Genomic DNA, 15,157 nt, shown 5'->3' with positions numbered 1-15,157 from the left:
AGCATAATGGTACCATTCTACTTTACATCCTGGATGGTCACAAGCAATCATTGGCTCAAAACATGGTCGACGGCATAGGCAATAGTTTTTTTGTTTATTGTCTAAACAAATGTCATTTTCCCGGATTACTGTTTCCTTCAGGACAGTGTTAAAATAGTACAGATCTAATTTTGTTTTCATTTCCTGAATGAAATTTAGATCCCTAGTAATGCGTACTAGAAAATTATTTCCAGCTGGTGACCATACTAAAAAATCGCAATACGGTTTCTTTAAAACTAACATTTGTCCCTGTACTTGAGTGAAATACTTGTGAGTATTTTTAAGTTTACCATTCTCGTCGATTGGAAATTGTGCATCACTTTGCCATTCAACAAATCCAAAACGGTATTTGTATGGGCACTTTTATCTCGATTAACCCTTCACCATGACAGTCACTTTTTACTAACCCATCAGGTGATGCACCTAAATGTGGATGCTCTGCATCAATATAAAGGCCTGATGTTTTTAATGTAAAATTTAAATGTTCCTTTTTCATAACCTCCAAGTAATAATTTCTTGCAATATCTTCTTTTTCTCGACCATATGTCATAGCTGGCAAAGTAGGTGGATTGGTATAACCCATTATTTTGAATAAAAGGCTATTGGAGGTGTTGCTCGCTCTCCTATGTAAAACCTCATGGAAGTTTGAAGCTGTTACTCGTCCAAATCTATGCAACTTCCAGGCTTTTGAAAGGCTTTGATCGCTAGTTACACTAGCAAATGTTTCGTAATTTTCCTGACAATATGATTTTTTAAATTCATTATAATGTTCCATAAGAGTTAAATCTTGCAAATTTACAGCTTCGTAATCGAAAATGCTTGTTATGGGTTCTGGTAAAAAATTTTCTTCATTTTCATCTGCTGTAGCAGTATCCCTGTCAGACACATTATCGTTACTAACATTCGTTAAACTAGTAAAAAATGCAGCTTCTGGAGCAATCTCTCGTAGCTTAGCCAAATCTGCACTTTTAAGTTTAAAAGAATATGACCAATTTTCTTTTGCAGAATAATGCAGAACAGGATTTTCCTTTGGTTCATTTTCTTCAGGTAGTTGATCTTTGCGTGGCCTTTGGAAGTTAATGTTTTGTAATAATGTTGGCACAGCATTTTTTCGACATCTGTTCCAAGCACACAGTTCACTTGTAACTGCCACCTTATTTCCTCCAATTCTTATACAAGCTTCCAATTTAAAAAGAAGTGCAGCAACATGACTGCATGCTAATCCCAAGCTAAAAGAAAATTTAACATAAAGCATTACAACTTCTTCAAAATTGTATGACATGCAGCTAATGTTTTACATACCCAGCCATGCATGTGCAATTTCCAGTTAGTACATGTCCCTTGACTTTATGTAGGCATACCCAAACATCATACAGTTTTGTCTTCTGACCTTGCCTTTGGCTCGGAAGTACCTAAAAACAAATATATACCTACTTAGCATCTATCAGTAAAAAAATGTTATTATAGAGCAAACAAATTTCATAGCAACATTTAAATGTTTGACAAAATTTAACTTAGTTACCTTTGACTTTAGGAAGCAAAACTCTGAATTCTCTGTGACATTATGTATGAAAACGTCTTGCACATGTCCACATACAAAAAAGTTGTATGCTTCCATAGATTTAAATGCCTTGAAACTTTCGTGGGTATATTCGCTTGGAGTATTGATCAGGTACATATACAAGTCGCCCCATTGAATATTTGGTAAAAGCTTCATGTCATCTTTCCAAGACGAGTCAACCAACGCATATGGGTCTGGTAGTATTGTACTATTTTTAAGTGCTAACTTTCCTTTATACTTCTGCTTATCGATGTTTTCTAAAGCAGAAAAATATTTAGATGCTTGCCATGTATCGGAATTTGAAGTCATTTCGTTTTTAGTAGCTGTCGTGTGGTTTGATGTTTATAGTTCGTTATCTCAACTTGTAAAGCGTTTCACTGGCAGGCGCTCAATGTTTTTACTGCCAGCACTTTGCGCATGCGCAATTAGTTCGCAAAATCAAAACACACGGAAGCCATCTATTGGTTAGGAATTAACTTTTTTTAAAAATTGACAGATTTGTATTAATAGTAAGTAAGTAAAGTAAATACATTTATTTGTTAAGTTATATTACAAAAAATAACTTTTTTTTAAAAAAAAAAAAATTGTCTAGAGTATAAATAATGCAATAATCTAACCTAACAGGAGAGCTAGTCAAATAGATAAATCTAATCAACCCCCTGTCAACAAAAAAAATAAGATAGACATATATATATATATATATATATATATACGTGGTAGAAATAAATTAGAAGACAAAGACAAAACAAACAAAAAAACACAAGAAAAACAAACAAAAAATCTATAAATGAAATAAGATAAACAAAAATTAATATCAAAATTCCTCAGATGACATATCCTAGTAGTAAGCTATTAACATCTGCAGGAAGTTATTATCAGTCTACGTGTGCTCCGGGCCTATTTCGGGAAAATTAAAAATTGGTATAAAAAAGATTTTTCATATGAAAGTTAGATGGTGCATGCTTTTATTAGCTATATATTACAAGTGTTTAAGATAACAAGAATAATAAAGAATTATCTTCTTAACATAAAGCAATTGCAGAACTCTCTACGTTTTTGGTCAACAACAACAACTTTAAAAATAACCCACTCTGCATTGAAATTTCTAGCTAGCTAGCTAGCTAGCTACATATGTTCCAATATCTATAGCTACGCAACTGTAATTATTGCGAAGCAATTGAGCTTTGCAAGCGAAGCGAAATTGTGGAGCACGTTTACTACACGCGAGGTATACCAAGAGAATTATTGAGATTCTCAAAATTTCGATAGAAAAAAAATCATATAAAATCAGCGTAAAGAAATAGGACTGATATTTTTGCACATAAAGCTAGGATATTTTTTTTTCTAATAAAACAAATAAGTTTGGACCGAGGGGTTAAAGTATAAGTCTAGTAAAAAATGCAATAAATACGGCTCGTACCCCCGGATTTTGACCCCCCCCCCGTCTTTTGGTCCAGGTTATACGTCCGCCGAACTTGAACACACAAAGATCAGTATGCCGTGAACAAGAAACGGTAGTCGGAATTTTAGACACGTATATTTTACAGACCCAAAATATGCCTTATTTCTTTGTATTATAGCTAATTATTGTATAAATAATTAATTAATTATTTTGCAATTTTGCTTCTAATACTATTATAGTTGTATTTTAATGAAAAATAATAGTATTAAAACGGTTTTCTTCTTTTGAAATAATTTATTGCTAGTCCTGTTTCTAATCGACTTTACTTTTTTTTTTTTTTTTTTAACTAAATAATTTTTTTGCAATACAACACTAAAGGACGTAGACGTTATACGTGGCAAGATAACAAAAAACATTGATAGTTAACATTACTGGACGACACAACATAAACTATAATATCGATTTAACAGTTCAACTTTCTCGGATTATTGCTAACTCATTTGTAATCCGCACGTCGTCGTCGCACATGCTACGGACGGAATAGTTTCTGGAACCACGCAGACATAGAATTGCCGAACGCACCAAACTAAACGAAATTTTGCGTCTCAGCCACGCTACAACTTCTCCCTTTGTTTCATCTCTTTTTTTCGCGATCATGTCGGCTAGTCTGGATACGAAAACACTTGTTTCTCGACTCATACCCCATTGATGCTAAATATTAGAGGTGTAAACGTCCCATGTTCGACGTCTATGATGCGTCTGTTATAAGATCTTTTTTTCTCTTTTTCTTGAGAAGTAAATAATGATGACATTGTTTGGCGTCGATAACTTGGAGCAATGTGATTAAAAATCCTTACATCTAAAAATGCTCGTTGTCCTCTCTGCCAAAAACTTCTTACACTTATGTCAGCTCTTGCTTCTGCGTCTGTAACTGCAGAACGGGGAAAATCAGTTGCTTCAGTGGTCAGGGGAATCAGGGGAGGTTCACAGTGTATGTCCCTGCATACCTCCTGCAATAAGGTAACCATCAGATTGCGCAGTTCGTTGTGTCAAATATTCACGAAACCATCAACATGACATGACAATGCATGCTCAATAGAATTTTGTTTGCCACAAGCACAAACTAGTGGCAATCCTTTAATGCTCCATCCGTAACGTAAAGAAATACTGTCAAGAAATTCACGCTTATTCAGGCAAAATCCATGGTCTTTTAATGGTAGAGTTGTTAACCAACTAGAAGCACCAGTCGACCTTGCAATTTTGTTTAATTTTGCTTCATCTTGGGATAATCGTGTCGTCACATCTTTTAGCTTGTTTAAATAGAATACATTTCTTTCCCTGGAAACCTTTGACTTAATTTGTTTGCTCGTCAAAGCACTTGTTGTCACCATCAAGTTTTGATGCTTTATCTCTTTCGTGAATTCGTTGGTGACAAGTTTTAAAAATGCACATTCCATTTTCGAGATCTCAACAACATTTATCAAACCAAGGCCTCCCATTTTCACCAGAAGAGACAACAATACTCTCTCGTCATCGCTACATGCCCTTCCATCACATAAGGATGGGATCAATTTTGTGCGAATTACATTTTCTACTGGTTGCAACAACTCCGAAATACCAGGTATTGTACGAATATAATAGTTAAATTTATGCCTGTATCCAGATATAAAGGCAGAATAAGCAGCTTGAGGTTGAACTTCTGCAATTGCTGATAAACTCAGCAGTTCGTTCACCCATGTATTGACCAAGTCTTCTACGTAACGTTTCTTGTATTTAAGGGAACCAATTGAGGCGCCTAGATGTTTTCTTCCTCCCGATGTTATGTTGATGTTAAAGCTTTTGAATACCTTACTAGCCAGCTCCTCCTTGTCAGCTTTAACTATTAGCCATGATTTGGACGCTTCTGGATAGTAGCCAATTAACGGGCCCTTTTCGATAAGCATTTGCCACCAATTTTTTAAGCGGTCTAGCTCGCCCCCAGCACTGATATCATCAGCATAAGCTACATGTTTTACCTTGTGTATCATCAAAAGTTCTAGCAGTGGGCGAATACCAAGTGCATATATTGCCATCGCTGTAGGATCTTCCTGAGTGTTTCCCTCACAAGATGATATCTCCAGTCCACCAGTAACAAATAATCTCGCTTGAGTCTGATAGCAGTTGGTAACATAAATAGCTAGTTTCGGACAAATAATTTTCAGATTGTGCAATAAAACTCTTCTGTTCAAACTATTAAAAGCATTTGATGCGTCTACTAAAAGTACACCATCAGTTTCTTTATCTTCGAATATATCCTTCATTGCATGAACCGCTGCTTCGCACCCGGAGTCTTGTCCAGCACATAGTTGGAGATTTCCAGCTGCATCGATAACGTCGCTTTTAACAAGACACATTATGGATTTGCCAATGATTCGTCTTAATACATCCCCAATACCAATGGGGCGCACACCAGGTGATTTGTCCAAGGGTATGAGGCGACAAGCGGTATAGCATTCTAGAGAATTGTATCTCTCACTAATTTCTTCCATACACAAGGTTCTAGTCATTTTAGCGATAGCATTGCATAAATCTGTAGAGTATGAACCAAATGATTTCGACACCAATATTCTTCTCCACCCATCAGCGTCCAGATTTGATGGTCCAGCAGCACCTTTCGTTCTCAAGGCAGCTTTTCGTATCGCATCACCGGTTAATTCATTAAATGCAGCACTATCAATCAATTCACAGGTCCTTGAAGAAAAAATTCATCAAAACGTTCTTTCGCCGCAGGGTGTTTCATTTTCAAAATTCTTTCAGTATCATCATTAATTTGCAATATGCCCTGTTTTCCTTCACATGATAGTAGCTTCAATGCCGCGTTCACTTTTCCTTAAAACATCAAATCTCTAAAAGACTTTGCTAGAGATTCTGTCGATCTTTGATTTCTGCCAGCTATTAGATTTTTTTGAATCGCTCTGGACTCTCTCACAAGTGCATCAAAATCGCCATCTATCCATGATTGCAAACGAATATTCAAGCAATTAGAGTGTTCTTTTGATTTTGATGACCTGCTTGGTTGCTGTAAAAGAAGGGAAGGCATGACCATCAGCGCTTTAATAGCCACATTCCGTAATGCGCTGTTGTTGTTCCATGAGTCGATAAGTCTCGTGCATTCAGCAATGAATTTCTTTCCAGCAGAGCCGCTCGGCAAAATAAACATATTCCGTCTCCATTTGACCACTTCATTTGTACGTAGCATTTAGGATAACTGTCAAATCATGGATCGTATGATGACCCCAAATTCCTTTAAAACGTAAAGATGATGGCACTGCTTTCGTCAAATCATCACCGTTGTAAAGCGCTGTAGTGGCTTCACTGTCGTTTCCGTTATCTTCCAAATTCTGTTTTAAATTAAAAACAGTGCAACTTCTCTGGTGGTTTTTAAGTCCAGACACGCTCTTTAATATTCGTCCACAACTATTACAGGTCCTATTAAAGATGCCTATATTAACTGCCGACTTCTGAATCTTTTCTGCATTATTGTTCGTATCTTTAAAAATAATCGACTTTACTTGTGTATTTTAAGCTTTTTTGTTGCTGTGCTAATTCTGGAGATTTGAGTTGGATTAGAAAGCTCCTGTGTAAGGTACCCTTTTCTAAAGAAATATAGAAGTAATTTGTACAATTATAACGCGCCGAGCTGTGTTTTATTTTATTGTTTCTAAAAAGATGTAAATTATCAATTTTAATTGGTTTTATCCAAATCAAGGTAAGGCTTAATCACACGAAAGGTAGCTAGCTAGAGCTCTGTTTTGTATAAAAGAATTGAAAGTAATATGTAGAATACATATGGAGAAGCTGTATTACTGCCTAACTGATAGCCAGATATAGGAAAATCTTTAGCTAGGGCGCAGACAAAACAAATAGCTCTGGGTGCTAGAGTGAGCCGACCAACCGTTTTTTATCACAGTTTTTTATTTATAATATAAGTAACCTGTTACAGTAATTAAATAAAATATCCACTTTTGCTATCAAACCAACAGCAATGTAATTGTCAATAAAAATTAGTTGTCCGTACACCCTCCCTGAGAACAAGGTTTAAAATGACATTAAAACATTAAAACTGTCATTAAACAGAGAACTCCAAGGATGCCCAAGCCGCACATGTCCTCTAAACGGCGTGGGCATCTTCGAAACTGCTTGTAATTTTAGAACAAGGGTGCTGATAAGCTGCATACGCCGTAAAACGTGCAGGCGTTTTTGGGCAAGTTTAGCGTTTAGAAAAAAATTGAAGTATTCACCCGAAAAAACCAGCATAGACCATAAAATAAACTATGTGGTAGCAAAGTTCTTAAAAGAACTGTTTTTGATGATTTTTGATAAAATTTACTTGATAAATAACTTTTAAACTTTATTAACTCCTTTCTCTTAAAGCATCTTTTTCCAACTATCGTCCACAAGGCATGTTTCAAGGAATTGAATTTTGGAAATGCTCTAAGCAAGTTCGGGAAAATGCGGGCAGTTTTGGAAGACGACCACTAATTTAATTCAAAGTTGCCCGAACTCGCCCTTGTATATGTGGCCATTTGCAGCTTATTGACACCCTCTTATTTTAGAATATTCTCAGGAATAATGGACCAAGAGAAATTACATCACAGTTTCTTGTCCACCGCCCACGTGTGTTTGAGAACAACCAACATAAAAAAGTTCATTATTTTTTTAATTATTTGTGTAAAAATTACTATTTCATTCACGATAAACCATTTGTCAGTCATTTTATTCATCCAACAAAGAATCCTATCCAAGGTACTTTTCTATTAGTGCTGAATTTAATAATTGACATGATTCAGCATAGTTTTTAAAAGGGTCTGATTGCAAAATATGATTGCCAAAGTTCAGCACTTGTAATATTTGTGTATTTGTGTACTCAGCTTCTAAAACACAGACAAGAGACATTATAATTTCCTCTGGGTGATTACATTAATGTTGGTTGAAAAAAAAACATGTGTTTTTAAATAGGTCTAGGACAATAAACTTATTTAATTTCCCTTGGCCTTGCATCAATCAAATTCTAAAAAAAATAAACACTTCTAAAATGATTTTGTCAGATTTGGAAACTGTTGGTATGGTTGGAACTTTGCATATAAAATTAGTAAAGTTGCCAAATTGTTTAGTTTTTTCTTTTATACTTTTCCGAATTAGCCTTAATTATTTATGAGATGAAAAACAGCGCTTTCAATTCCATTGACTTGGCCATCCCTTAAAGGCACTGGAAGCTTCACTATATAAAAATGTTTTCTTTTTTTTTTAGATTGTGTACAATGGTAGTGAGTGATGTAATCTTCCAATGCGTGTGGTGAAAAGAAGGCGAAACCGTTATTGTTTTTCTGCCCAAAATTGAAGCTATTTAATAAATCTTGATAAAGTTAAAAAAACTGTTTTGATTTGTTTGTTTTTGTTTTAATTGTTTCCCGTGAGTTTTCGAAATTCGTTCCAGCAGATTCTGTGGCTTCTAGTGCCGGTATTTTTACGTGAAAAAAGTACTGTTGTGTTGCAAGGTCATTTACGAAATCGTTAACGTTAGGACCAACTTCTGCGGGTTGTACAACTCGATGTATTACATATCTTTCGGAATACTGCTAAAAGTGTAATTTTGTATTGCGCTCTTTACTTTTATCATTCTGTAGGAAAAGGCGGTACAAAATTTTAACACGAGTTATTCGTTTTTGTTAGTTTCGCGTAATCTAATATTCTTGCACATTTTGAAAATAATATCCCACGCACATCAAATCTCATTGGTTGAGTAAGTCTGTTGTACCAGGGCCTCGTACGCGTTTTATCCTCATATCAAAAAACGCTACAGGCCCTGGGATCGAGGCTGCTAGTGTTGAGCTTCTATAATAATACTTATAAAGTATACTTTCCTATATTTACAAGAATAATGTTTTCTCACACTATTTTTTTACACACTAGTTTTCTATGTGTTACAATATCTATCCTAAAAATACTTTCTTTTAATAATTGTTCCAAGTAACTTATCTTTTGTTACTTTTTTAAAAGAGATAAAAGTATCAATATGCTTCGTATTTTCATTTAAGAATGAATTCCATATAACAGGACCTCTGTGTCGAATGGACAAAGTAGTAGATTTAAGAATGACTTTTGGAATAATAAAATTAATTTTGCATACCTGGTATTGTACCTATGCTCGATATTGGAAAATTGATTTGTGAAAATTGTAGGTACAAATCCATGTTTAACTTTCAATTAAAAAAATATTCAGTACTCCAAGTTTATGGAAATTTGGTTGCGAAGGTGTGTATCTGTTCACTCCGAATATTATTCTACAAGCATGTTTTTGTTTATTATATAATTGATGTAGTTTAGTTTGGTTAGTGCTACCCCATGCAATGTTACAATAAGTTAGATAGCTATGTATGAATGAAAAATGCAAATCACGTAAGCAACGAATGTTCGCTTTATATAGGACTCCAATTATTTTTTGCTATTTTATTTTCTAAAATGTTGATATGATCTTTCCATGATAAAGTTTCATCAAGATAGACTCCCAAGAATTTTATTTTACATGTTCTTTTCACATTATTGCCATTCAGTTTTAAACATGGCAACTTCAGGGGGAGATTATCGATTTTAGATGGCTTAGAAAAAAGAGTGTAATTAGTTTTATTTATATTCAGGGAAAGTTTATTTGCTTTAAACCATTCTTCAATATATTTTAGCTCTTGGTTTACTGTATATAGAGAATTTTTATGTTGCTATGCGAATAAGATAAGTTAGTATCATCAGCGAATAAAATGAAATTAAGAACTTGTGGCGAACAATGTTTATCGTTAATATAAATTAAGAAAAGAAGTGGTCCCAGAATAGAGCCTTGCGAAACGCCACATTTTATAAGTTTCAGGTCAGTAGATTCAGTTCCATACGATATACATTGTTTTCTGTTGTTTAAGTAATCTTTAAACCAATCGAGTTCGTTATTTCGAATTCCATAGAATTTAAGTTTTGATAGTAAATATCATGTTTTACTGTGTCAAAAGCCTTAGAAAGATCGATGAATATTCCGAGTGTAAATAAATTTTTATTAAAGCCATTTGTGATCTTATTTACTAGTTCCAATACAGCGTGATCTGTGGAATGTTTTTCTTAAAAACCAAATTGTTTAGCATATAGAATGTTATTGTCAGTAAAATGTTTGTATATTTAGTTATACATAATTCGTTCTAACAATTTTGAGAAGCATGGCAGAACAGAAATTGGTCTATAGTTAGAAACTTCAGATTCATCACCCGCTTTGGAAATAGGTGTTACTTCGGCAATTTTTAATTCGTCAGGAAATCTACCCTTTTTTAGAGATAAATCAAAAATGTGAAAAAGAGTCCTCGATGATATCGAAAATACTTTTTACAACATTTACGTCGATTTCATCAATCCCTGCACTTTTATTAATCTTTAATTATGTTAAATATTATCTGTTGTATCTTAATTAGCATGGCCTAAGCATATACCAGGATATTGTTTTCAAAAAATTTAACCCAATAAAATTATCCATGCAGTAGTTTGTTGCTAGTACTTGGCTGCAAGCTCTTCATCACTCCAAACAACTTGTTTTTTCGGATGGAAAGAAATTTTGTGAGTGCCAGATGAAACCATAAGTTAAAATTATTTAACGTAAGCTTGCTAAGTAAAACTGGCTCGCAACTTGAATTACTAACCATGACAAACCAACAATAAGCAGTTCTCCGACTTAAGGTCCTGATAGCTGAAAATTTCTGTGACCGCCCGAAATTAAATTCCGACGGCCCCGGCGAGATTGTAATACGGTGTATTAAATTTTGGCGTCGGCAAAAGCGAAAGTGGTAACTGCGATGTTAAAAGTATGTGATGTCGATGAGGAAATTACACATGTTTTTGAAGATGATGATATTTTTGTAATAGTTTCAATTTTGAATATCTATACAAAGGAGAGAGAGAAGGGAGTGCGAATTAATGGTTTTTTCAAAACAGAATACCAAGGTACTTATTTTACATGATGGTCTTTTTGATGGTTAAAGTTGATTAATTTTAATTCTAGTTATTTCTATTTCAGATATCCAAATCATGTTTGCAAATCGCGTTTTCGTTTGAATAAGTCATCTGTGGAAAAGCTTTCTTGTAATTTTTATTCTTTGCTTACTTTTGCAGGCTATCCTGTTTGTTTGCAATCTACGAATAAATAGGAATTATTGTTGCGGAACTTCGCATAATTAATTATTTTTCCTGCCAAAAGGGCAAATAATAGCACTTCAGCTCTTTTTTTTAAAGTTTCGAATTTTGGGCGGACGACTTTGACTAGTTCAACTACATCGTCTCAACCTCGTCCCCAGGGTCTTATGGCCCCTGAGCTGTTATTACGGAGTGATCAGCTTTATCAACAAGGCAAAATGCCCTGGGAACGAGGTTGGCATCGTCTATATCATCTGTTAAATCAATAAATCTTTCTTTTTTATCTTGTAGATCAACGTTATCTTTCTCTTATATCTCCCAATAAGTGCACGTGTTTAAAATTATTTTTTTACCATGAAGTCGTTACACAGGCATGTGTATTTGTGAAAGCAAATGTTTAATGCGATGCGTTTCAATTTGCACGCATAACTTGTTGTTCTTTTGAACTTGCACTCGTAATCCCCTATCCACTCTGTGTTACTTATCACTGATACGCTTTTAAAAGCAAGGTCAAACTAGAACTGTGATTTTTTACCGTATTGTGTTGTAAAGAAAGTGATAAAACAACAGCACTGGCAGCAATGAATTATCAGAAAGGCAGACGCTCCGTGTTTTTGTTTCTTTTGCTGCACGTAACCGCGTCATGGGGGCGCAACAGCCCGCAGTCTTTACATTATCGATTGTTGTTGTAAAAGGTCGGTAAGAAGTAACCGAATCTTTGGTACTATGACTAATATTTTGTACAGACGAAAACATTTTACCGTCTTCTTTCTTACCGACCAACCCATCTCTACCGACTTTTTGACCGATTAATACAAAGTTTGGATATGTTTGTTTACATTTTTTAAATATGATATAAAAATGCAACCTCGTTCCCAGGGAATTTTGCCATGTTGACGAAGTTGATAAACGGCTCAGGGCCCACAAGACCTTGGGGACGAGGTTGATTCAAGTGTTTTTCTGTTTTTATCAACCTAGTACGGTTGACAAAACATGCTTGCAATGTGCGACACATTAGCTTTCTTTTAATTTTTCAATTAGCTACGCGTTAAATATTTTACAATTTTACTATTTGGAAAGTTTTGCTTGCTGCTCCATAGGTAAACCAGACTTTGTATAACAGCAGGCTATACTATGAAAGCTATAGCTTTTTTTAAACACCACAATGTTTTAGTTGAGAATTCTAAAAGATAACGGCTGGAAATGTGATTAAAGAGAAACACAGCCTGCGATAAAGAGGTCATTTGGGAGTGCTTACCGAGCGATCTTGCACAGACAATTAATCACAACCATGTTACACGTAACAGCGGAAAAATAGATTGACCCTGTTAAATAGAGCGAATAAAAGGCTCAGAAGTTAAGGGGGATTTTTACGATGCGAATTAAACGGCAAATTCGCCAGCGAAATATATCTGATCATGCGCAGTTTCGTTTGTTTTGATTTCATTTAAAAAAATTTGGTTAGTCCAAAAGCAGAGACCGTGTTTACTTTTAGCGGCGATATATTTAGCTGTAAATTTTTAACCAATTATCTTCAGTGTTTATTCTTAGAAATTATTATATTATTTTATTATATTACCAATTTGAAACGGAAATCCGCATTTAAAAAGAAGAATTTGCGCTTCACACTCAATTTCTATTTTTCTGTCGTTTTTTAATTTCAATATCTTTATACGTTTTGTATTTATAAATAGCTAGAGTGGACTCTCTATAACTCAAACATCTCCTCCAATTAGTGGACAGTCCGAATAGCGGACACTTCCAAATAACGGACACAGATACATACTCCAATTGAAATATTTATCTGTTACCTTCCAGTACCAGACAGGCTAGAAAAAAGAACCCCACAAGTTTGAGATAACACATTACATCTGACACCATAAAGCATTGTTTTAAGAAATGTGGCTTTCCACAAGCCGTGATTAAATAGGCTACTCAAGGCTGATCTGATCTCATTAATATATAAACACCACAGAGGCCGCGAAGATCACCAGGATCAAGAAATATGGTCATGGATATCTTTGAAAAACAGGAGATGGCAAAGAATCGATCGGTAGTGATAAATAAGATGTAATAATGTTGATAGTTATTTAGCACTAGTGAGACCTCACAATTGATTGTTGAACAGGTGGAAGAAATGGAATCCTCCAAAATGCAGCTGCCAATGTGGATCATGTGGAAAAAAGATCATGCTTGCTGTTCAATCTGATGCAAAAGATTTCGATGAAGGAGCGGATGATTTGCACGATATGTATGCAAACATTGATCCTTATGCAAGGGTTGAAAGGTATTTAACAGCAGAAACATACAAGTATATCAAGGGAGTGATGTAAATGAAATGCTGGATAATATGTTTGCACAAATAAGGATTCATGTGGAAAATCCAGCGCTACCGCAGAGTGATTTTACAATCGATCGAATCATGCACCTGGATATCGATTTTCATAAATTGCAGCTTACACGAGGTTTCTCCTATATTAAATTACCATGGCAACAGAATGTCACATTTCTATGAAGCCCTTCCTAGTACAACCAACAGAGCTCATAGAAGAAGACGATAAAGACGATCTTGGAAAAAAACACACCGCGCAGGATATAGGATGTATTGCGGAAAACAAGGAAAATATATAAGTTTCAGCGTCAAGGTACCTGTGCCTCTCACGGGGTTACTAATTCTAGCGGAGAGCAGGTGATAAAAAAAATCAGCCTACGATTTATCGATAGTTTTCGATTTATGGCATCAGGCCTGAATAAATTATCGAGTTATCTTATCAGAACAAATGCTTGCGGTATGAAATGTCAAAATTGTGCACAAGATTGTTTAGAATTTCTGGGTAAAAACGATGATTATATTGCAAGATCTTTATGTAAAAATTGTAAATTAGAGACTCCAAAGCAATTAAGTCAAGAAAAATTAAAGGCGAACCTACCCTCAATGGCACAATTCTTCGATAAGGATGATATGTTTCGATTAATGCTTCGAAAGGGGTCTACCCGTATGAATATATGAATGGATGGGAACGATTTGAAGAGTCGGAATTACCAGCAAAGGAATCATTTTATAGTCAACTGAATGTGGTTTGCATCTTCGACCTCGATTATAAGTATGCTAAAAAGGTATGGAATTGTATCACACCAGAGGGTGATCAAGTGACGCTCGCTGACTACCATAATTTATACCTCACCACCGACGTGCTCCTTCTAGCAGATATCTTTGAAAATTTTCGGGGTTTGTGTCTTCTAAATTATAAGTTGGATTCTGCACACTTTTACAGTGCACCGGGACTGGCTTGGAAGGCTTCATAAAAATGCGCTGGGATAGAATTAGAGCTCCTAGCGGATCCTGACATGCATTTAATGTTTGAAAAGGGTATTCGAAGTGGTATTGTGCAAGCTGTTCATTGCTATACCAACACCAACAATAAATATATGGGCGATCAATATAATCCTGATGAAGAATCGTCGTACTTGCAATACCTCGATGCCAACAATCTTTACGGTTGGGCCATGCGGGAGAATTTACCAACCCATGATTTTAAATGGGTCAGTAATGTCGATATGTTTACACCCAAATGTGATCGCAAAACTGGTAAAGAAAAATAAGCACGGCTACATATTGGAGGTTGATGGGAGGGGAGCTGCATAAAAAAGCATAACGAAGTGCCATTTTTGTCAGAGCGGATGACGTTTGCCAAGGTGGAAATATTGGTGCCAAACCTGCGAAATAAAAAGAAGCATGTGGTGCATATCAAAGCACTCAACGAAGCCATAAAGCATGGCCCAATCCTAAAAAAAATGCATCCAGAAAAAGCAGAGTCCGTGGCCTTACATTGATATAAACACCATATTGAGGACTGCTGCTAAAAACGATTTCGAAAAGGACTTTTTTAACCTCTCCGTGTTTGGAAAAACGATGGAAAATATCCGCAACCATCGCCATATAAAACTTGTTA

At 35.3% G+C, this 15,157-nt stretch overlaps 1 protein-coding gene across 1 annotated transcript; it reads right to left on the bottom strand.

The window, feature by feature from the left end:
* Positions 1-112: 112 nt before the first annotated feature.
* Positions 113-2,256, bottom strand: LOC130655194 (uncharacterized). The gene is made up of 2 exons (XM_057457925.1): positions 1,562-2,256; positions 113-1,451 (listed from the first exon to the last, which is right to left on the bottom strand). The coding sequence occupies exon 2, from the start codon at positions 1,319-1,321 to the stop codon at positions 368-370; it is 954 nt and encodes a 317-aa protein (XP_057313908.1). The 5' UTR covers positions 1,322-1,451; positions 1,562-2,256; the 3' UTR covers positions 113-367.
* Positions 2,257-15,157: the final 12,901 nt, after the last annotated feature.

This window comes from Hydractinia symbiolongicarpus, chromosome 8, assembly GCF_029227915.1.
Source record: "Hydractinia symbiolongicarpus strain clone_291-10 chromosome 8, HSymV2.1, whole genome shotgun sequence".
In the NCBI taxonomy this organism is placed as follows: domain Eukaryota; kingdom Metazoa; phylum Cnidaria; class Hydrozoa; order Anthoathecata; family Hydractiniidae; genus Hydractinia; species Hydractinia symbiolongicarpus.
This window is presented reverse-complemented; position numbering and strand designations above follow the sequence as displayed.

Excerpts from the sequence above, each read along its gene's own strand:
- LOC130655194 (XM_057457925.1), bottom strand. The coding sequence starts at position 1,321 with ATGTCATACAATTTTGAAGAAGTTGTAATGCTTTATGTTAAATTTTCT.